Source organism: Babylonia areolata, chromosome 22 (genome assembly GCF_041734735.1).
Source record: "Babylonia areolata isolate BAREFJ2019XMU chromosome 22, ASM4173473v1, whole genome shotgun sequence".
In the NCBI taxonomy this organism is placed as follows: domain Eukaryota; kingdom Metazoa; phylum Mollusca; class Gastropoda; order Neogastropoda; family Buccinidae; genus Babylonia; species Babylonia areolata.
Window position 1 is genome coordinate 6,660,704 of NC_134897.1, and position 25,445 is coordinate 6,686,148.

General features: G+C 42.8%; 1 protein-coding gene across 1 annotated transcript; it reads left to right on the plus strand.

Annotated features, from left to right (window-relative positions):
• The first annotated feature begins 2,193 nt into the window (after positions 1-2,193).
• LOC143297297 (sorbitol dehydrogenase-like) lies at positions 2,194-24,957 on the plus strand. The gene is made up of 9 exons (XM_076609569.1): positions 2,194-2,409; positions 3,897-3,930; positions 4,710-4,880; positions 7,526-7,688; positions 11,214-11,332; positions 14,426-14,494; positions 18,060-18,235; positions 22,004-22,124; positions 22,346-24,957. The coding sequence occupies exons 1-8, from the start codon at positions 2,356-2,358 to the stop codon at positions 22,097-22,099; spliced, it is 882 nt and encodes a 293-aa protein (XP_076465684.1). The 5' UTR covers positions 2,194-2,355; the 3' UTR covers positions 22,100-22,124; positions 22,346-24,957.
• The last annotated feature ends 488 nt before the right edge of the window (positions 24,958-25,445 follow it).

Below are 25,445 nucleotides of genomic sequence, written 5' to 3' on the forward strand. Positions count from 1 at the left end.
AAAGGCCTAACCAGACTAACCAGATTCGAACCCCGCGTGTTCGGGTGAGAAGAAACTGCCTTATCCATTACACTATCGTGGTTCCTTAATTGACGTTATAAAATTTAACATTTGAACATACTTTTTTAAAGGGCGATAAATCAATTGCAGTATTCGCAGTGAGAACGCTGTTTAAATCATATTATTCTGGTGTATCTTGGGCATTGAAAAAATCTTTAAGGGCAATAAAAAATTCTTTTTAATGGCTATCACCGCAGTCACACTGCAACATTTAGCCGTTTTCACTAGATCTAGATAGATGTACAAGTTTAGTTACACCCGCCGGGAATGTAGTACGACACGGTCGATTCAATTTCTCTTTTATGTTCATTCTAGTTTTATAGTTTTAAAGTTGATATGAAAATTTAGTATTTTGTTAAACTAATAACATGTAGAGCCAAGTACAAGTACTTCTAAATGTCGTAAGAAGTGAAAAGGACTTCATTTTGAGAAAAGTCAAGACTGGAAATTTTTTCGTTTCATCGTGATCAGTTCAAGGGTATTAACTTGCATGTTTACAATTTTTAACTGTGAATTCCGACTGATTCTGTGGATATTCTTATGGCAGTTTGGGGCATAATCCAGTAAGTGATGAGGCGTTCAAAAATCTTTCTATGAATAAATATTTAACGGTCTCCTTCTCCAACTTTCCATCACATGTTATCGTGTATTGTCCATTGAATATAGGATTGAACGGGCAGGTCAACAACTTGAAATAAAATGGCGTCGTTCGCGTTCGCGAAGAATATGAGCACGCGCTTTGAATGTGTATAAATATGTGTATGCAATTGATTTTTGCCCATGACCTTCAGGGCTCAGCTTGCAGATCTGTGAAGTCCACTTGTCGTATTGATTTTAGTATTTTCCGAAAAAGACCACTTGGGGGAATGAACATAGTGAAAGCCCTGTACACTGAGAGTAAAACACACAAGCTTTTTATGCATTGAGTATAATTTCAAAATGTAATGTTTAAGATGAGAAAGATCATTTTAAAGCAAATGATTCCCCTAGCATTAATTACAGAGTAATTTCCCTTTTTTACTATCTTCACCAAAACGTTTGCAAAATAAATAAAACTTCCATGCTTAGCAAAAGAAGTTCCTGTTTGAACAAAAAATGATAATAATGACTGCTCTTTTGTTGTGTCGAATATCAGATCAAAATGCCAAGTTTAGAGAATACAAAAAATATAAATATAATAGTAAATGCAGTTTGCATATAATTAGGCTTCATTTTTTTTTTTTTTTTTTTTTTTGTGCCCATCCCAGAGGTGCAATATTGTTTTAAACAAGATGACTGGAAAGAACTGAATTTTTCCTATTTTTATGCCTAATTTGGTGCCAACTGACAAAGTATTTACAGAGAAAATGTCAATGTTAAAGTTTACCACACACACACACACACACACACACACACACACACACATACACACAGAGAGAGAGAGAGAGACAACCGAACACCGAGTTAAAACATAGATTCACTTTGTTTACACAAGTGAGTCACACAAAAAAAAAGTCAAGTTGAACATGGTCTCGTTCACGTATTCCTTTCCTGTGCCTGTGGCTGTGAGGTTTCCTGCTGCATGCGCAATTCCCACACTCCTCCCTCTAGCCACCACCACCGTCACCTTCCACTGCACAGCACACACACATTGAACCGTACTTAAAGAATACAGCAAATACACAACACAGGAAAGCACTGACCATGTTACTAATCAGCCCCCATGATTTACAAATCAAACAGGGAAGATATAAAAATACACCGAAAGAACAAAGACTGTGTGATACTTGTAACAGTTTAGAAGATGAGATTCACCTTTTAGACAATTGTGTAAAGTACAATACTTACAGACACAGATTCCTAATCAATATATGTCGTCCAAATGCAAAGCCTAGTGAATTGATCCTTCTAACAGAAATACAGCCAAGGCTGGCAAAATTTGTTCATGAATGTTTCTCTTCTTAATATGCTCATGTTTATGTTTCATTGTGTCTTATAAACTTTAAGGTTTTATGACAATAAAAAGTATTCTATCCTATTCTATCCTATTCACACACACACACACACACACACACACACAAAGATGTATGTGTTTGTTGTTCTCCCCTTCTCCCGAGACGGGGCCAATACTGGTCACGTGACAAAAGCTGACTATTGCGTGCCTCAGTTCGCGGTGCAAGTTAGTTGAAGAGCGGAAACTAGCACAGCTGTACTTCAACAGTTACTTCTGTCACGTTTTTTCACGGGTGGCTTGCGTGGAATCAGCGAGGGGCTGTCTGCCTTCCAATTCACGGCGCCATTCACTCTGCCGGCGACATGTCTGCAAAAAACCTGTGCGCCGTGTTGTACGGTCGTCTTGACATGCGTGTGGTAAGAAGGGGTGAATGTGCATCTGTGTGTCAGTGTTGGAGGTGGGAGTTTGGAGTTCGCGTTATGCTCCGTGTCAGTGTAAGTTTTGCGTCTCAGTGCCTTTGGCATATATATATTTTTAGCGTACTTTAGTGCACTGAAAAAATCAACCTTATCCCACTTTAGCATCATAAATTCTTGAGCTGAATTTAGGATGCTAGAGTGGAACATTACCAGATCAATACTATGGGCATGTGACATATGTTGCATGTAATCCGCCTTTGTGTTAGGTTAAAAAAAAAAAAAAAAAAAAAAACCTCAGCGAGGAGGTGCATATTGATGCACACCATTGTCATGAATACAACCCGACACCTATCGACGCAGTTACTCACTGTTGGGGGCCCCGAAGCCAGACTACATGGAAAGAACAACCCTCATACTGAGGCCAGGGAATTTAGATTGAAATTTGCGTTACTGAGGTCCAAATGTGAGCAACAAAACCGTTCTTTTTACGATAAAATAGAATAAATCATACTGATCACACTGATGTAAAGTTGACCACTATAGGGGGGCGGGAAGATAAGTAGATTTTGATTTTTAATGTCCAGAATCGTATGTTTTTATTACTTCTGCCTGTGTGAGAACGCGTTTCGAAGAGTCGCAAGGCAAGAACATGCAAAGGTGAGGTCACCAGAGGAAAGCGTTCAGCGCGGTACAATACATGTGAGTGACCGCTGCCGCGCTGATGCTGATCTGTGAGCAGGTCACTGCGGCAGACAACTGATTCTGAACAGTAAGCTAAGAACAGAGCTCTTTGGGGACAAAAGGAAACAAACATTTTCAATTTCATGTATTTTATTATAAATTGGTAGAAGACGCAATTCCGCCTTTATGAATGTTTTCCAGTTTCTTACCATTCATGACATATCATAAAGAATGAAATCGGTATTATACCGACTGCAAAGGTGAATTTACGAAGGCAGCACGGGATCATTTAGTTAGTAAGTACAATTTTGTTGATATTTTACGCAGTGCACAACTTGGATATACTCCATGCTCTGCTTATTAACGTGTAGAATATTAATATCTAAATATGTGTTAACCCGGTTCGGTTTCAATGAACATTATCGGCGCTCTGTCCAGACAATAAATTCGGAAAGTATGATGTATATCGTGTAGGCCATAACTTAGTTGAGTGTATCATAAAAATGTATTGTTTAACATATGTTGTGCTGGCTATGGTGAAATCTGACGCCCTTCCATGAGGGGTGTGGCCCATAAATGAATAAACAATCCATCTGTCTCTCCCTCTAGCTCTCTCACTGTCTCTCTTCCTCTCTCTCTGTCGCTCGCTCGTTTCTGTTTGTTGATCAGAGTGGGGTGGGGTGGGGAGGGCCTACACTCATTGTGTGTGCGTGTGTGTGTGTGTGTGTGTGTGTGTGTTGATGTGCGTGCACACATTTTGTGTGTGTGTGTGTGTGTACTCATTGTACATGAATGTGTTGCAGGAGGAGCGTCCAATTCCAGAACCAGCGGAAGGGGGTGAGTTGTGTTCACATCGTTCGTACTGTGAAGAAACTTGTCCATCAATCAGAGTGACTTCCTTCAATTCCGCTTCACCCGCGGGGTGTAGAGTGGGGGAATGAATACCCATGATAAAATCTCTTAGACTATCACCGCCTCGAAGGTACAATTGCAACTGAAACGACGATACTTCCAGCAGCGGTCATGGCCGTTAAAGAGCTCATTTGTTACAAATAATTAAATGTGGGTGGGGATAGTGGAAGGAAAAAAGTCATGGTGACAATTTCGTGGTGGTGTACAGCGCTATTGAGCATGTTTTACATGGAAAGACACTGTGCAAATTCTTATTATGTCACTTTTCATGAGCAGCTTGGCAGAAAAATGAACATAACAGAGCCATGTCTGTTACAGCAAGCTGTTACCTAAAGACATTACTGACATAAAGCTGTCAGTTTGTGCAAATGCAGCATTTACACGATCCCTGGTATATCAGATGGACACACACACACTGTCTCTCTGTCTCTGTCTCAGTCTCTGTCTCTCTCTCTCTCTCTCTCTCTCTCTCTCTCTCTCTCTCTCTCTTTCTCTGTATCTCTATCTCGTGCGCGCACACATGCGAACACACACACATACACAAGCTGGCATTCACACGCACGTACGAAGACACACACATTCACAAACACTGACACACACTCGCACGCATGCGCGCGTGCACACACACACACACACACACACACACGCACGCACGCACGCACACACACACACAGAGGTGTAACCAAGCCCTGTGTGTCCCACAGAGGTGCAGATCGAGGTGCGGGCGGTGGGTGTGTGTGGGTCAGACCTGGCTCACTACCGGACAGGGTGCGGGGTGATCAGTGGTGTCCCCATCCCCCAGCCCATCGTTCTGGGTCACGAGAGCTGCGGGGTCGTCTCCGGCCTGGGGCCTGGCGTCACGGACCTGGTGCTGGGTGAGTGGCTGGCTGGCAGGAACTGCAGTGCTGTGGTCTGCAGCCAGCGTGGCTCTGCTTTTCTAGTCACTTCTTTGAGATTTTTTGGAGATGTGAATCATATTCAGCCATTCAACTCAAAGCAAATATCTGCATAACTATTATGTCAGTTACGCATCAGGATTTTTCTGTTCTTCCCGCTTTGTAGCATAGATGGAGACTCTCTGTAAGTGATAGGGAGGGGGTGCGTGTGTGTAGGGGGCGGGGGGGGGGGTGGGGGGGGGGGAAGGCGCACGCAATATGTTTCATCTGAAAGGATTCCATTTTATAAATGCCACATATTCTCGATGTACAATCCTTAATTACACAGTGTTATCTATTGCCATCATATAAGTGGATAAGAAGAAAAATGTGTAGGGGTCTTTTATGCATACACCCCCGTAAAAGTTGCTATCGTTCATTGATGGCAGAACAGTAAAATCGCTTCTGGTTAAGAGCAAACGGTAGATCTTCCAGCCGCCGTGGCGAAGTGGTTAGCGTCGAGGATTTGCGGCTTAGAGGACGCGGGTTCGATTTCCAGCGGAGATGGGTTTTTCAGCCTGCGGCCGGCTCCTACACAGAGTTGAGTGTGTTGTGGGCTTAAATGGGATGACTGAGACCACATAGTTGAGTATCATCCACTTCACGGATGCGTCTTTGGGTGTAATTACCTGACCAACACTGCAAGTGTCTGTATCTCTCTGCCAGTTTGACGCCGGGATATCATTATGAAAGGAAGCATACAGTACAGCCTTGTCACGTAGTCCCAAACCTAAACGGACCTCCGTATCAGCATCAGCATCAGCATTGTCATCGTCATCGTCCTTCTTCTTATTCATCTTAAAAAGACCCAAATTATGTTACCTTTCATGCCCTACTCTCATGGTAACCTCACTTTTGATACCCCTCCACTTCCGTGCTTGGGATGAGCCCTGTCAAGGTCTTCAGTGTCGGCAGATTCATGAGGGACTTTGCTGGAGGGTCATTATAGCGGTCTCCACTTTTAGGGGTGGGGGGGGGGGACGGATCGCGGACGCTCATTCAGTCTGGCTCCGCTACTAAACCATTATTGTCGGCAGTAGTGGGCTTAGTAGGTGGTGTCCTAAATACGTTAAATCAGAACAGGCACTAGTGAACACCGCCGAAGTGACTCAGCAGTAGTGCAGGGTCTCCTCTGGTGTGTAGCCTCCTGACGACCTCACGTCGATAGTTCCCTGTGGACTGCCGGTGCTGGGACTGCGACAGACGATACCGGATGTGGCCATGTATGGATGACTCGGAATGAGCAGCGTAAATGTAATGACACTGAAATGGTGTTGATGATAGCACAGCAGAAAAAAGGTAGATCTTGTTTCTTTTCTAGTGTATTGCTTCCGACTTCACTTTCATCATGAGTTACTATCATTTGTAAAGTAGATTCACCTTACTGGGGGTTTTTTTTATTATAAAGAAGACGTCCTATGAAAATTGTTGGTGAGAAAGCATTATTAATTTTTACTTTCACTACGCGTATCAACTGTAACTCCCGGTTAATCTGGGATAGAGAGGCAGACAGACAGACAGAGAAAAAAGCGTCACCACTACAAGCAGTATGAACTGAATTTTCAACTCATTGACGGGGATGGTTGCATTCATTTGAAGAGACACAAAACTGTAATAGCATGTCCATTGTGATCATGTCTCCCCATATGATGTTGCACAATGATTCCCACAGAAGTACTCTCAAGAGTATTTTTGTGCATGTAACGTATCTACTCCCTGACTGCTTACAGAAATACTCCCTTTTGCATGAATTGACTCGGGGGAGCATTTATCGCATACTTAGCATTCTTTTCCATACATCGTTTTGATGTTGTTGATATGGATACTTATACAGCGCCTATCCTGGTCTGAGACCAAGCTCTAACCGCTTTACAAACACGGGGTCATTTGCACAACAGACTGCCTACCTGGATACAGCCTGACGGTTGCCACTGGGCGCTCATCATTCGTTTCCTGTGTCACTCAATCAGTTTTCAGGCACGCACACATACTCAGACAGACATGTAACATTTTACGTGTATGACGTTTTGTTTCCCCCGCCATGTAGGCAGCCATACTCCATTTTCGGGGATGTGCATGCTGGGTATATTCTTGTTTCCTTAACCCACCGAACGCTGACATGGACTGCAGGATCTTAAACGCGTATTCTTCTGCGTGGGTATACACACGAAGGGGTTCAGGCACTATCTGGTCTGCACATATGTGGACCTGGGAGATCGGAAAAATCACCACCCTTAAATGTGTGTGGTCATGCGAACGCGTGCGTACAGTATGTGCATACGCGTGAACCTTTTGCATGTCCGCGCATGTGTGCACGTTCATAAACATGATTTTACTGTGGTAACATTACACTGATAAGGGTGGGATGGGGGAAGTGAAGAGTAAAGGTATGTGTATGGGTTTTTTTCTTTTTATAAGAGGGGTGAGATGGGGGTAATTTTATCTAGAGAGAGAGTCGTTTTGATTTTACTTCCTGGAAGCAGATCTGCTACATGCACAACATACCACGAAAACTTGTAAGGAGACAGTCATTCTGTGACGTTACACACTCCGCCACATCTCCCATCCTTTCCTTCACCATACAGGTGACAAGGTGGCGGTCTCCCCCAAGTACCCGGGGTGCGGTCACTGCCTGTGGTGTGGAGAGGGGAGGGCCAACCTGTGTCCCTACGCCAAGATGATGTCCGTTACCCCCACCCCGGGATCTCTGGCCACCTTCATAGTCTGGCCCGCCAAGCTCTGCTACAGGTAACCTGGGGGGGAAGGTCCGTGTGTGTATTTTTTTCTTCATATTTATTGAGTGTATATCATTTTCTTAAAATTTGACACTTAGGCGAATGCCTCATGCCACGGACCAAATCACTAATCATCACCATTTCCAAGAAATGAAATCTCCAACACTACCAGAACCACCGCACTATCATTTTGATCAGCACACTTGCGAAGTAATGCTCAAAATCATTCTGAACAAATTAAAGCCACCAGCAGGTACCATTATTGCTGAAGAACAAGCTGAAGTAACATGGAATAGATCTTTAACCTGCGTACTCTTTGCAAAATACATCTCCAACACTCTACTGAGTTCTACCACGTCTTCATAGATTCCAGAAAAGGTGCTTTTCAGAGTCTGGTTCTATGGGCCACAGTGAAAACATAACACAGACCAAAAGCTTACCAACACCATCCAGCAGCTATTTTTCAAAGCAAGCACTGTGACACTCACACAGGGTGTTATTGAAGAGTGGTTCCGTACATCGGTTGGAGTCCATCCTGGGCTGCCTTCTGTGTCGCACACTGCTCAACATACTCCTGGAATGCATTATAACTGAAAGGCTATGTCAACACAATCAACATTGGAGGAAGAAGAACCGTCACGAACCATCGCCATCGATCGTCCGGCAGGAAGTGAGCAAGAATCAGACTCCCACGTGCACTGGTACATTCTATCTACCATTCGCATGCGAGACATGAACCCTTACGGTGGATTTTGAAAGAAGAATTCAAGCCATGACGTGTTATTCCAAAAGATAAGAAACATCAGATACACTGATCACATCACTAATGAACAAGTACATGAAGCAATACATTTGACCTTATGAAGATCAGCAGTACATGAAGCAGTACATTTGACCTAATGAAGATCAGCAGTACATGAAGCAGTACATTTGACCTCATGAAGATCAGCAGTACATGAAGCAGTACATTTGACCTGATGAAGATCAGCAGTACATTTGACCTCATGAAGATCAGCAGTACATGAAGCAGTACATTTGACCTCATGAAGATCAGCAGTACATGAAGCAGTACATTTGACCTCATGAAGATCAGCAGTACATGAAGCAATACATTTGACCTTATGAAGATCAGCAGTACATGAAGCAGTACATTTGACCTCATGAAGATCAGCAGTACATGAAGCAGTACATTTGACCTCATGAAGATCAGCAGTACATGAAGCAGTACATTTGACCTCATGAAGATCAGCAGTACATGAAGCAGTACATTTGACCTCATGAAGATCAGCAGTACCTGAAGCAGTACATTTGACCTCATGAAAATCAGCAGTACCTGAAGCAGTACATTTGACCTCATGAAGATCAGCAGTACATGAAACAGTACATTTGACCTCATGAAGATGAGCAGTACATGAAGCAGTACATTTGACCTCATGAAGATCAGCAGTACATGAAGCAGTACATTTGACCTCGTGAAGATCAGCAGTACCTGAAGCAGTACATTTGACCTCGTGAAGATCAGCAGTACATGAAGCAGTACATTTGACCTCGTGAAGATCAGCAGTACATGAAGCAGTACATTTGACGTTATGAAGATCAGCGGTACATGAAGCAGTACATTTGACCTCGTGAAGATCAGCAGTACCTGAAGCAGTACATTTGACCTCGTGAAGATCAGCAGTACATGAAGCAGTACATTTGACCTCGTGAAGATCAGCAGTACATGAAGCAGTACATTTGACGTTATGAAGATCAGCGGTACATGAAGCAGTACATTTGACCTCGTGAAGATCAGCAGTACATGAAGCAGTACATTTGACCTCGTGAAGATCAGCAGTACATGAAGCAGTACATTTGACCTCGTGAAGATCAGCAGTACATGAAGCAGTACATTTGACCTCATGAAGATCAGCAGTACATGAAGCAGTACATTTGACCTCATGAAGATCAGCAGTACATGAAGCAGTACATTTGACCTCGTGAAGATCAGCAGTACATGAAGCAGTACATTTGACCTCGTGAAGATCAGCAGTACATGAAGCAGTACATTTGACCTCGTGAAGATCAGCAGTACCTGAAGCAGTACATTTGACCTCATGAAGATCAGCAGTACATGAAGCAGTACATTTGACCTCGTGAAGATCAGCAGTACATGAAGCAGTACATTTGACCTCATGAAGATGAGCAGTACATGAAGCAGTACATTTGACCTCGTGAAGATCAGCAGTACATGAAGCAGTACATTTGACCTCATGAAGATCAGCAGTACATGAAGCAGTACATTTGACCTCATGAAGATCAGCAGAACTGTGCCAAGGAAAGGAGGCTACGTTGACATGGCCACATAACAAGACCCAGTGGCGTTGATAAAACAGTTATCCACGGAAATATTGAGGTTGGGATACCGAGAGGAAGACGAAAAACGATGGACTGACGACAGCAGAATGGAGAGGAAATCCATTCGCAGACAGTCAGTACACGGAGTAAACTTATGATGATCGTGTCGGTAGTTATTTGTATAAAATGCGTGAAGTATATTGACCTAGAGAGCGTCTGATGCTGTACTTGTTGTGGATGAGTACGTGCAGTACATATCCACAACAGTACTGAAGGCAGCGGCCTTTTGATAGACACATGGCCTGCGCCTATTTGGGTGTAAAGCGTACAGGGGTCAACCAGTGAAGTCTTTGGTCATGGAAGCGGTATTGGCCTATTATGACAAACATGATACATAATTTGATTATAATCAGCATAATAATGACAAGACTAAGAATTACGTATGATGCATAAATTTTGACTTTTAGACCAGCCCGTAATGGGCAGTCCATTTGACCTCTGGTAGCGTAGCTGGATAGTACATGTTATTGTTAAACCATACCGAACATGACATTTATTGGAGATACTACTTAACGTGCGCATTTGATCCTCGTGTGAATGGTACATCGAAGCACTACATGACACCAGCTGTCCTAGCATACAGATGCAGTACATTTGACCTCCATGAAGATGACAGTACATGAAGCATACATTTGACCTTATGAATCCAGTACTGAAGCAGTACTTTGACCTCATGAAAGCACGAGTACAGAAGCGATACTTGTTACCTCATAAGAACAGCAGAACTCTGCCAGAAGAGACTAACGGTGACAGGGGCCCACATAGACAAAGACCAGTGGCGTTGATAAAACATTATCCACAATATTAGGGGTTGTATACCGAGAGGAAGACAAAAAACGAAGGACTGACGACAGCAGAAGGTAAGCTTTGACACACAACCTGGAGGAATCTGGTGAACAGTTCTGTGCGGCGCCCCAGTGACTCTCCACAGAGTTGAGGGAGAAGAGATTAAGTGTGCTCATATTCCTCCTGTTTTCATATTTCTTTATAAGAGCTCTGTGGGGTTGCGAGGCGTCGAACATTTAATAGTAGTAGTAGCAACGGTAGTAAAAGTAGTGGTCGTGTCGTTGTTGATATTGTACATGCGTGAATGTATATTGAGGGAGTGTCTGTCTGTGTCTGTGTGTGTGTGTGTGTGCAGACTATCCCCAAAAGTGAGCTGGGAGGAGGCGGCTATGATTCAGCCAATGGCCTGCGCCCTTTTTGGGTGTCAAAGGGCAGGGGTCAAGCCAGGTCAACGTCTTTTGGTCTGTGGAGCGGGTGAGTTGGCCTATCGTTATGACAACCATGATAATAATAATGATGATGATGATAATAATAATGATAATAATGACAAGAAGAATTACGATGATGATAAATGTTGATGACATTTTTGACCACGCCATATGGGCAGCCATATTCCGATTCCGGCTGGGTGGGTGAGGGGATGCTGGATATGTTATTGTTTCCATAACCCACCGAACAATGACATGGATTATGGGATCTTTTACGTGCGCATTTGATCTTCTGCGTGTGAATGTACACGAAGGGCACTAATGCACCAGCTGTTCTGCACATTACTGACCAGAGAGACAGGAAACATCTCCACCCTTATCCCAGCAGGTGCCGATATCGGGATCGAACCCAGACCCTCAGATCGAAAGTCCAACGCTCTGATCACTCGGCTTTTGCCTCCTCGGTGTGTTGAGAGAGGTAGGAATCAATATCATCACAGCGACTGGGGTGGAAACTGTTCTTTGGACAGCTAGATTTTCATTGATTTACCTTCATTTCTATACATCATTTTCAGTTCTGCCCAATAGAGAGAGGCTGAATAAACGGTTGACAGGATGCACTTCATTAGATGTCATAGATATTGCTTCAAAGGCGATAGATTTCAAAAACCTGTGATTCACAGACAACTTTCACCAGTCTATCAATATTGTTTCCTCCTCACAAACAGCAGCGGTCCCAAATGATTCATTCATTAAGAAAGTTGGTGCGCTTTCATTGATGGACTGATACAGAACTGGGTCACAGTTGTTGCAGTGGAAGCAAAAGGTGTAGCCATTGCATTGCATTGTACTGTACTGCACTGCACTGCACTGCACTGCACTGGACTGTGTTACGTTTTGTCACAACAGATTCTCTGTGTGAATTCTTTTGACTGCTGACCCCGCTGAGTGAGCCTGGCAGCAGTGGAGCGCCGCCCTTTTCGCTCTCGTTTTTTCCTGCCTGCACGTGCACGTGTTTTACTATCAGTTTGACATGGTGCAGCACATGACACCAGACATGGAGTATACTACAAACTCCTCCTTTTACTATCAAAGTGGATTTGTCTACAGAATTTTGCCAGGGACAGCCCATGCGTTTCCTTGGGTTTGTATACGTGCGCTAAGTGCAGACTACACAATGGTCCTTGATTCCGAAGGGCAATCACCTAGACCATCACTCAAGGTCTAGTGGAGAAGGGGAGCATAATCCCGGTCCGTATATGAAACTTACACACACACATACACACACACACACACACACACACACACACAACACACACATACATACATATACATACATACACACACACACACACACACACACATCATATATATATATATATATATATATATATATATATATGTTAGGGTGTGTTTGTATGATATCTGTGTTCATCATTGTGTTGTACGGTTTGTCATTGTCACTTCTCTTTCTCTGCTCCCTTGTCCTCCTCCTCCTCCTCTCCGTCTTCTGTGTCTTCGTTTGGAACTTTCATCATCATTTTCATTTGTCGTCATCATTTGTATTAACGTTGTCATCACTTGTATTAACACCACCATCATCACAATCATCATCACTCCCGTTATCATTATTACCACCATCATCACAATCATCATCACTCCCATTATCATTATTACCACCATCATCACAATCATCATCACTCCCGTTATCATTATTACCACCATCATCACAATCATCATCACTCCCCTTATCATTATTACCACCATCATCACAATCATCATCACTCCCATTATCATTATTACCACCATCATCACAATCATCATCACTCCCATTATCATTATTACCACCATCATCACAATCATCATCACTCCCATTATCATTATTACCACCATCATCACAATCATCATCACTCCCGTTATCATTATTACCACCATCATCACAATCATCATCACTCCCGTTATCATTATTACCACCATCATCACAATCATCATCACTCCCCTTATCATTATTACCACCATCATCACAATCATCATCACTCCCGTTATCATTATTACCACCATCATCACAATCATCATCACTCCCATTATCATTATTACCACCATCATCACAATCATCATCACTCCCATTATCATTATTACCACCATCATCACAATCATCATCACTCCCATTATCATTATTACCACCATCATCACAATCATCATCACTCCCATTATCATTATTACCACCATCATCACAATCATCATCACTCCCATTATCATTATTACCACCATCATCACAATCATCATCACTCCCATTATCATTATTACCACCATCATCACAATCATCATCACTCCCATTATCATTATTACCACCATCATCACAATCATCCTCACTCCCATTATCATTATTACCACCATCATCACAATCATCCTCACTCCCATTATCATTATTACCACCATCATCACAATCATCCTCACTCCCGTTATCATTATTACCACCATCATCACAATCATCATCACTCCCGTTATCATTATTACCACCATCATCACAATCATCATCACTCCCATTATCATTATTACCACCATCATCACAATCATCATCACTCCCATTATCATTATTACCACCATCATCACAATCATCATCACTCCCGTTATCATTATTACCACCATCATCACAATCATCATCACTCCCGTTATCATTATTACCACCATCATCACAATCATCATCACTCCCGTTATCATTATTACCACCATCATCACAATCATCATCACTCCCATTATCATTATTACCACCATCATCACAATCATCATCACTCCCGTTATCATTATTACCACCATCATCACAATCATCCTCGCTCCCATTATCATTATTACCACCATCATCACAATCATCATCACTCCCATTATCATTATTACCACCATCATCACAATCATCATCACTCCCATTATCATTATTACCACCATCATCACAATCATCATCACTCCCATTATCATTATTACCATCATCATCACACTCATCATCACTCCCATTATCATTATTACCACCATCAAACCACTCCTACTCGCACATCTCCGACATCCACACTACCATCATCCCCATGACATTTTCGACAACATCATCATCGTCACTGCTGCCCGTTGTACGACGTTTGTTGGACAGGACCACTGGGTCAGATGATAGTGATGACGGCCAAAACCTGCCTGGGCGTCACACGGATCTGTGTCACAGGTAACGCCACGGACACACGTGTGTCTAGCTGGGTCAGGCAGCTTAGTTACGCTACCTGTCTGTGTGTGTGTGTGTGTCATAAAGAAAAGTCACACTGACTTTCTGTACTGCTTCCTTCATAAACATCAAAAACACAATATCATTATTTTGTTAATATTATGGGTTATGTTCATTGCCCGTATGCTTTGTGTTATTTATCAGTACAAGTGTGCAAACGACAGAATACAATACACATGCATCTAAACATACAAGGTCCTTTTTTTTTTTACATTAGATTTTAGTCTGTTGATAGGGAAAAGATTTTTGTTATTGTTAATGAAAACTTCCTTGTTAATGTGTATTTGAGTGTTTGATCGAATGGGTCTATTTCTATTTTTGACCACTCTTTTTTGTGGGGAGGTAGGGGAGGGGGGGGGTATGGTGTGTGCCTTGCCTTGCCATTTACACCCCTTGCATACTATTGGGGTGTGTCTTGCCTTGCCATTTACACCCCTGGCATACTATTGGTGTGTGCCTTGCCTTGCCATTTACACCCCTTGCATACTATTGGGGTGTGTCTTGCCTTGCCATTTACACCCCTGGCATACTATTGGTGTGTGCCTTGCCTTGCCATTTACACCCCTTGCATACTATTGGGGTGTGTCTTGCCTTGCCATTTACACCCCTGGCATACTATTGGTGTGTGCCTTGCCTTGCCATTTACACCCCTTGCATACTATTGGTGTGTGCCTTGCCTTGCCATTTACACCCCTGGCATACTATTGGTGTGTGCCTTGCCTTGCCATTTACACCCCTTGCATACTATTGGTGTGTGCCTTGCCTTGCCATTTACACCCCTGGCATACTATTGGTGTGTGCCTTGCCTTGCCATTTACACCCCTTGCATACTATTGGGGTGTGTCTTGCCTTGTCATTTACACCCCTTGCATACTATTGGGGTGTGCCTTGCCTTGCCATTTACACCCCTTGCATACTATTGGGGTGTGTCTTGCCTTGCCATTTAAACCCCTGACATACTATTGGTGTGTGCCTTGCCTTGCCTTGCCATTTAAACCCCTGGCATACTATTGGATACTCGCCTGGAACACTGAGACAAGCAAGAAAATGGCCATTAACTGACAAACATTATGCTTCTTGAATTAAGAATGATGTATTCAAAATATTAGCACACTGTTCGTCAGTGCTATAACCCCCTACCCCCCCCCAACCCCCAGCCCACACACACCCCCTTCCAAACTGGTTGGCTCTCAAGGGTATACAGGCAGGTCAGACATATGGCTCTCAAGGGTATACAGGCAGGTCAGACATATGGCTCTCAAGGGTATACAGGCAGGTCAGACATATGGCTCTCAAGGGTATACAGGCAGGTCAGACATGGCTGTCAAGGGTATATAGGCAGGTCAGACATGGCTGTCAAGGGTATATAGGCAGGTCAGACATATGGCTCTCAAGGGTATACAGGCAGGTCAGACATATGCAGCGTAAATGCCTGTAGATGGATCAGCCCGCACATTTTGACGCCATTAAACAAACTGTTATGACGAGTGTTACTGAGTAATCTTGTCTGTACTATCTGTGTCATAATGACCAGTTGTATTAACTGGGTGTACCATCTGTGCCAGTTTCAGTGTTGTTTGTACTGTCTGTGGTATGAGATCACCGCCTGTCTCTATTCTCTTTCTATGAAGAAGAGTTGCACTGTCTGTGTTGTCTGTGTTATAAAGATCGGAAACACTGCCGCTCTTTAATATCTGTGCCACAAATATTAGTTACACTACCTGCCTGAACTGTCTGTGATATGAACATCACTTACACTGCTTGTTCGTATGTCTAGTCTTCAGAGTTCAACTGCACTAGCTATCTCTATCATCTGACATATGAAATTCGGTTATACTGCATGTCTGTACCGTCTTTGTTGTGAAGACAACGGTAACGTCATCACAGACTGTGACTGTTCATGATAAGAAATCATGTTTACCAAGAGTTGTACCAAGAGATGCGGATAGGGATAGTTTATTCAAGAAAAGGCGATTGTCCCTCAAACACAATACACACTAATGTCATCAAAAAAAGAAGAAGAAAAGAAAGAAGATAAAACTTAGTTCGGTGTTTTAAAACATGAGCTGATCGCAGCCTGAACGCTTTTAACAAAGGGATTGACGAATTGCGGACATTATATCAAACTCGAACTCGAATGTTACATTGAGGGTAAAAGCTACAAGCTTCATTCCACCATGCCCTCACAACAAAAACATCATAATTCAGTAAAAACAGCAAATCAAACGGAAGAGGAAAAAGATGTGAAGAGGGATGGGGGGGGGGGGGGGAGACACCGACAACAGAAGAATAAAACAAAAAGAAAGGAGGCATGAAAGAAAGAACGGTCAACATGAAGAGATCATAATCCTAACTCAAGAGATTGAGGAAAAAAAAAAAGATCATTTCAAAGAACAATTTACTTACTCCGTTCACATCAGTTATACTACCAATGCAATTCCAAAACGGAACCATTCATTTGCTGAGTGTGTATTCCTGTTATATGCTGTCAGCTCCAAACATGCTCTCTCTCTCTCTCTCTCTTGAGGCAGAGAGAAATATATATTCGTTTCGCTGTTTGTATGATTATGTTCAGTTTTGTTTTGTTTTCTTTTTTTTTCCATATGTACGTCTATAAACTGTTTTGGAAAGTTTCTAACCAAGCATATCATTCTTGAAAAAACAAAAAGCAAAAACACCAACAAAAAACAACAAACAAACGAAAACAAAACAACAAACAAAAAGCAAAAACACAAACAAAAAACAACAACCACCAACAACCAAAGAACCCAACAACAACACACACACACACACACACAAATCTTGGGCATTGAAATCCCTTGACGACAATGTATAGATATACAAAACGACATGTGTAATGTTCGTTTCTGTGAAACTGCATGTTTGTTGCATGTGTGTGTGTGTGTGTGTCTGCATGTTTTACATTTATTCGCTCATTTATCATCATTGTTTTTTGGGGGGTTTTGTTGGGTTTTTTGTTTGTATTTGAGTTGACTTCATAAATATTATTATCAGTAGTAGTGGTTTTATGTATTTATCTTTTTGTTGTTGTTTTTGTTGTTTTTTCTCAAGGCCTGACTAAGCGCGTTGGGTTACGCTGCTGGTCAGGCATCCGCTTGGCAGATGTGGAGTAGCGTATATGGATTTGACCGAACGCAGTGACGCCTCCTTCAGCTACTGATACTGATACTGTTCGTTTAACACAAAAAGGAGACTTTGTCTTTTTCAAAATTGAAAGCGAAGATTAAAAAAAATCGGTGCACAAAAAAAAAAAGAAAAAAAAAAGGAACACTGCAAGAGATCATAATCCCAACTCAAGACTGAGATTGAGAAACAAATCGAATGATCAGTTCGAAAGAACAATTTAGATAAGAAAATTATGTTAATTAAAAAAAAAGTTATACTTGTAAAACAATAAATCATGTCTTTCAGCCAAAAAAGCAAAGCAAAAGCAAACTATCGAGAGAGACAGGCAGAGAAAGAGAGATAATGGATGGATTGTCAACAGACGTGAACAAGGAACGCCTCCAGTTTATCGCTGACGTCAGCGGCTGTCGGACCCTTTTATTGGAGGACTTTGGCCCACGTGACGTCGCCAGCCACGTGACGTCACTACTGGAAGGGGCTCCTGACGTCTCCATGGAGTGCAGCGGAACCGCGGCTGGTACCAACTCAGCTATATACGTACGTGTTTACATGTGATGTGTCAGATTATGGGTGTATCGTTGAACCAAGAATTCTAACATACATACATGCATTTTATTTTCCTTTTAATGAAAGGTGGGCATGTTTTCCTTATCTTTGTTGACTCACGTGTGTGAACAATGTGGTTTTATGTAATCACCTGGTCTTGGTTGTGTATGTCCGTGTGTGAGTGTCCGTGGTAAACTTTGATGTTGGCGTTTCTCAGCAAGTGCAAATAGTATATGAAGCAAACTTGTGGGGTGGTCAGTATCCATAAGACTGATAGTCATCCCTTTATGATCACGAGACTAGTAGGTTGATCAGTCAATGATTAAGGGTTATTATTTCACAAAACGGAAAATCCCAACAGTGCTCATGTCTTACATTTAATTTTCAACAAACCTGGTGTAGTCTCTGGCCGTGACGGCTAGATCCCTATCGAAATTCAATGTCAAAGTTCGAAATTCAGTGTCAAAGTTCGAAATTCAGTGTCAAAGTTCAAGTTCTTATAACATACCATGATAACAGGAAACGCATGCAAGTACAAATGAGATGGGGTCTTGGTTTGTTTTTTTTGTTGTTGTTTTGTTTTGTTTTGTTGTTGTTGTTGTTGTTTTTCACAATTTCTGTGGTTGATTGATTGGTTATCCTACGTGGGTCATGAAAGCCGTGCCTTTCCTGTTTATCTGTATACTGGCTGTAGAAGTTTGAAGTCGTGTTCCTTTGCAAAAAGAGTGGCGTTTTGTGATTGTTGAGGTCAGTACTCTAACATCCACTTTCGAGTAGTACAAAACAGTATTCGTGGTTCTATAAAAGCACGCGGCAGGACGGTACACCACAGTACAGCACTTTAGTGTTGTTTTATAACACGGGCAGTATAGCAGTACTGTACAGTGCGACGTGGTGCAGTTCAGTGCCGTACAATATGAATGATGTGATGCGGTACAACAGGCCTTCTGAGAACGGTAAAGCGGAGTATACCACGAGACCGGACAGTAGAGTGGCGTATAGTACAATGTTGTACAATGTAGTACAGTATGCTATAGGAAAGTACAGCACGGGGATGTAACATAGGACAGGATAACGGAGAACGACATAGTGTAGTTTATGTAGTATACCACGACACAGGACAGTGTAGCACTCCACGCTGTGCCAAGGAACAGTTCAACGTTGTATGGAGCAACGTAGTGCCACCGCAATACAGTGCACCACCATGACCACAATGTCTTCGTTTACAGTTAGTCAGTTTTACACCACCACAAATTTATTCTTTAAAATGAATGGTGAGGATACTTGATTTCCTGAGGAAAAAAGACGGGAAAAAAGTCATATTACGCCATGATGTTTACTGCTGAACTGAAGCATAATGAGAACTGGTCATGCGAACAGTTCTTTGTTGTTTTGCTAATGAAGGGCAAGGAATGTCTCTGAATGAGAACGCTATATTTGGGACCATCGTTGGGTTAACGGTACCCGATGTACTGTTAAAACACGCTCTGACCTACAAGCATATCTCGATAGTCATGGTATAAACATGTTTCTTCCAGTTGTTGCTGTTTTGATAAATGTTCTTTGAACGTGCGGTACACATACTGGCCTTCGGGTCACATGGAAAATACGCCACATGCATCTTATAGGTAATGGTGGAATAAGCTTATAACAAAATATGTAAAGCAGCCCGTTCTACAAGGGAGGTCTGGCGTTTGAGAAGAGACGTCTTCAGGACCTCGGCCAGAAGCGTTTGGGGGCAACGTTCTCATCCCCAAAGTTACTGATGTCTTTATCATGATGATGATGGATTGACTGATGTTGATGTGTGGCACCAGCCGCCATGGCGAAGTGGTTAGCGTCGCGGACTGACGGCTGGGAGAACGCGGGTTCGAATCCCAGCGGAGGTGGGTTTTTCGGCCCGTGGCCGGCTCCTACCCAGAGTTGAGTGTGCTGTGGGCTTAAATGGGGAGACTGGGACCACACAGTCGATTGTCATCCACTTCACGGATGCGTCTTTGGGTGTGTTGCTCTAATTACCTGACCAACACTGCAAGTGTCTGTATCTCTCGGGCCTGGTTAAGGCCGGGATATCATTATGACAGGAAGCGTAGAGTACAGCCTTGTCACGCAGTCCCAAACCAAAATGGACCTCCACAGCAACATCGTCATCGTCATCCTCCTCCTCCTTCATCATCATCAATATAAAAACAAAACAGTCTCAAAAGTCTGTGGCCTTTCATGCCCTGCTCTCATGGTGACCTCAGTTTCGATACCCCTCCACTTCTGCGCTTGGGGTGAGTCCTGTCAATGTCTTCAGTGTCGGCAGATTCATGGGGGGCTGTTGTTGGAGGGACGTGGTGGCGGTCTCCACTCTGGGAGGGACGCTCAGTCTGGCTCCGCGACTAAGTCATTATTGTCGTTAGTAGGGGGCTTAGTAGGTGGTGTCCAAAGTACGTTGAATCAGAACAGGCACCACTGAACACCACCGAAGTGACTCAGCAGCAGTGCAGGTTCTCCTCTGGTGTGTGGCCTCCTGGCGACCTAACATCGATGGTTCCCTGCGGATTGCCGACGCTGGAACTGTGACGGACGAACCCGGGTGTGGCCGTGTATGGGGTAATCTAAATGAGCGGCGTGGGAGTAATGCCACTGAAACTGTGCAGATGATTGGGCAGCAGGAAAAAAAAAATATATATATATATATATATATTTAATAAACCGGAGTGACTGTTCATTATCAAATTGACAGACGGACTGATGTGGCTGTCGGTTATCTACCTGATTGATGAACGGATTGACATACTTGTTGATTATCTGACTGACTGAGGGACGGGTTGACATGACTGTTGATTGTCTGACTGACTGAAATTACTGTTGATTGACTGATTGACGTGACTGTTGATGGACTGACGGACGGACGTGACTGCTGACTGACTGACGTGACTGTTGATTGACTGACTGTCGAGACTGTTGATTGACTGACGTGACTGTTGATTGATTGACCGACTGACGTGACTGTTGATTGATTGACTGACGTGACTGTTGATTGACTGTTGATTGATTGACCGACTGACGTGACTGTTGATTGATTGACCGACTGACGTGACTGTTGATTGACTGATTGACGTGACTGTTGATTGATTGACTGACTGTCGTGACTGTTGATTGACTGACTGACTGACGTGACTGTTCATTGACTGATAAACATGACTATTGATTGACTGACTGTTGACTGACGTGACGTGACTGTTGACTGACTGACTGACGTTACTGTTGATTGACTGACTGACTGACGTGACTGTTGGTTGGCTGACTGTCGTGACTGTTGACTGACTGACGTGACTGTTTATTGGCTGACTGTCGTGACTGTTGACTGACTGACTGACGTGACTGACTGTTGGATGACTGACTGACTGTTTATTATCTGACTGACTGACGTGACTGTTGATTGGCTGACTGACTGACTGACTGTTGGCTGACTGACTGACTGTTTATTATCCGACTGACTGACGTGACTGTTGATTGATTGACTGACTGACGTGACTGTTGACTGACTGACGTGACTGTTGACTGACGTGACTGTTGACTGACTGACTGACGTGACTGTTGATTGACTGACTGACGTGACTGTTGATTGACTGACTGACTGACGTGACTGTTGATTGACTGACTGACGTGACTGTTGACTGACTGACTGACGTGACTGTTGATTGACTGACGGATGGACGGGTTGACGTGACTGTTGATTATCAGACTGACGGACGGACTGGTGTGCAGGCCACACGGCCAGGGGGCTGTATCCTGCTGGCAGGACTGGGTGGGGACGATACAAACATCGCACTCCGGACAGCGGTCGCCAAGAGCTGGACATGAAGGGTGTCATTAAGTTCAACAACACGTAGGTCCTTTTGTTTTCTCTGTCTGTCTGTCTGTCTGTCTGTCTCTCTCTCTCTCTCTCTCTCTCTCTCTCTCTCTCTCTCTTCTCTGTCTTGTTTGTCTGCCTGTCGCTGTCTCATTGTCCGCCTGTCCCTGTCTGTCTCTCTGTTGTTATCGTTATCATTATTATGATCATCATCTTCATCATTGTTATCTATTGACTCACTGTATATATTACTACAGGTACACCACTGCCGTTGACCTGTTCGGGTCAGGACAGTTTGACCTCAAACCAATGGTGACGCACACATTCCCCCTGACTGACGTGGTGAAAGGGTTTGAAGTCATGCAACACGCTGCAGGCAAAGTCGTCATCCGCTGCACGGAGGACTGACCGCCTCTCTAGAACCGCTGGGACAGATGGTGGAACGCAAACTGCTGCTGTAAAGATACCCGAGAAAATCTATTTAGTGTGCAATCTCCTTCGTCGTCGTCTTCTTCTTCTTCTTCTTCTTCTTCTTCTTTTCTAGTATGCAATCTCCTTCTTCTTCTTCTTCGTTGTCGTCTTTTCTTCTATCCCGAACGCTCAGGAGTAAGGGCATTACTGTTGACCGGGCAACCAGTTCCCTCCATTTGCCCCTGTTCTTCATTGATTTAAGGAAATAGTGGCGGACTTTTTTTTTCTGTAGTCTTCTGTTGACAAGACTGGAAGTTAGCAAAATGTGTGTAAATGTATTGATGATACTGTGATGTTTTCCCAGGGAATATTGCAAAATTCCTGGATTCTCTTCTGTTCTGTCTCCATATATCACTCAGAAAAATCACCTGCAGTCAGAAAAATATGGATAGTTGTGGCGTTGTACTGTGGAGACGCGCTCTCCCCGGGGAGCTGAGAGCAGCACGAATTTCTCACAGAAATCTGTGACAAAAAATGTAATACAGTACAAAATGATACAATACAAAACAATTCAATACGATACAATACAATAACACGGGTGATAGTGCGGAAACATACCTTCTGAAGATTCTCGGCGATGTCCTCACTGCACTTGAACACCTGTAAACTGTTGTCGCCTTTTTTTATGAATCCTGTCTCGTCTTACAGAAGGCAATGCTCTCTAGGGGTTGGTGCCGCAAAATTTAGAGTTTTCCCGAGTGAATATTTGGAACCTTCTTCACTCTGAGCAAAACTTCGCACTGCAAATACCGCCTGTGCTGCCCAGCTCAGGACTCTGGAGGGTTTTGGTTTTTTTTAGTCTCATTTTCTTTTCTTTCTTTTTTTTATCCACTCTTGATTCTTCCTCTCCACTTTTCAACTTTTCTTTCTTTCACAGAACAATACTCATTCATTCCTCAAGTGTGTAAACAGTTGTTAGCTCGTTTACTCAGGAGCTCTAGTTGATATATTTTTGTCAGATTTTTTTCATGTGTTTTGGTTTATTTGTTTTATAATGTTTGTGTACTTTCTGTGTTACGGATGAAGGTATTTTACTCGAACTTTTATTTAACTTTCGGCAATAAAATAAGATAATTTATGTGTATGATCTTTGTCTTTTGAGCTACAACGTTGTTCCTTGAGTCAGGAATTTGGCTTTTAAATATGTCCGCTTTCTGGACAAAGCATCAGTCTGCTTTCTGGCCAAAGCAACATCTTAACAGACTTTGTTTCCACAGCGTGTGATAGCTTGACTGCTTGAATTATCTTTGAAATTAGTAAAAACGAATTGTGTCAATCATTCATTTGTGATTGCTTACTGTATTTGTTTATTTATCAACGGTTACTCTGATACCGTAACATTTACATACCTTCCTGTATTCTGTGTTGGAAGATATTTGAATTTTTGTTCATTTTTTACTCGGGTGTGTAAACATAGTTTTCTTTAAGTGATGTTTTTGTTTATCACTCATGACTTGTTAGCTTATATTGATGGTGCTGATAATACAGTAGTTATTGTTGTATATGGGAAGCATGAAATCGTATTTATGAGATGTAATCATTGATCTTTTTTTTACAAGTTTACTGCCATATATTGATATGCACCCTTTGATGGTGGCTGCATTACCTTGCTGAGGTATGTTGTATACATCACATATTGTTTTTCAGTGTATTTACTGGCTGCTAGAAGTTGACTTTTGACGAAGTTAGTTTGTTTTTCCTTGAGGAACGGAGTTGTAGGCAGCGTGATAAAGGGTGCTAACGAATGTTTAAGATAGTTATAGAATCAATAGTTGTGTTTGCTTCTTTTGAGCAAAAATATTCTTCTTGCAGCAACGGATCATATTTTGGGGTCATTTGAAGTCAGTCATTCTTATGCACATATTCAGCCATAGCTTGGTTGTCATCAAATCTCAGGCAGTGAATGTGAACTTAATCGTTGTGAACAGCAGAGTTCAACAGACCAAAACAGCTTCCTCAGTTGCATTTAGCCAAGTAACCGTGGGTAACAGGTTGGATTAACTCTCACCTAGAATCTGGAATAGGCCTTGGTATGTGGGAGACTCCAGTGTTGAATGTAAAAAGGACGCTAAGGGTACTAGTTTAGGTTAAGATCTACAGGTAAACGTAGCTAATTTTCTTCCCAGACGCGGAGATTAAAAAAAAAAAAGAATAATAATTTCATTGTGCTGAGTCTTGATGTTCTAAGAGGAGTGTTGGAGGGACTATTTCTGTATTTTGTTTTCAGGAAGTGCCCGAAGGAAATTAATATTCAACCAAAAAAGGTAGTGAGACACAAGTGTGGAGAAGCAGTGACTTTTGATATTTCTTTTACGATTTTGTATCGATCACGCGTTTGAAATGGTAGATCATAGTAGAGGTCATGTAAACTTGCATTGAATAAAGATAGAGAATTCTTCGACGTTCGTTCGTCGACTGGGATGAATGCATGTCTGAATTTCTGTCTCTGTCTGTCTGGCTCTGTCTCTCTCTCTTTCTCTCTTTCAGTCTCTCGCTCTCTCTTGATCCATACATAAATATATCAACCCACCGATCTTTCTTCAAAAAGATCGTGACATATTAAGATCACACAAACGCATATGCGCAACACGCACACACACACACACGCACACGCGCGCGCGCTCTCTGTCTCTCTGAGTGCTATCAATCCTTTAAAATGTAAAAGAAAAAAAAGAGCTATGATCGGAAGTTAAAGTGTTATTTTCATCGTATTGAATCATCCTGATCTAGTATCTCGGTGGTGGTGGGGCAGTGGTTGTGCCCCGTCTTCTCCAGCTCATGCCGTGTGCTTGCACCTTAGCAGGCTTGGTGGATGGGGTGCGGCTGGCCCCCTCGCTCCCTACACTGACATGAAAGGGGCGGCCATTGTGGCATTAGACCCCGATC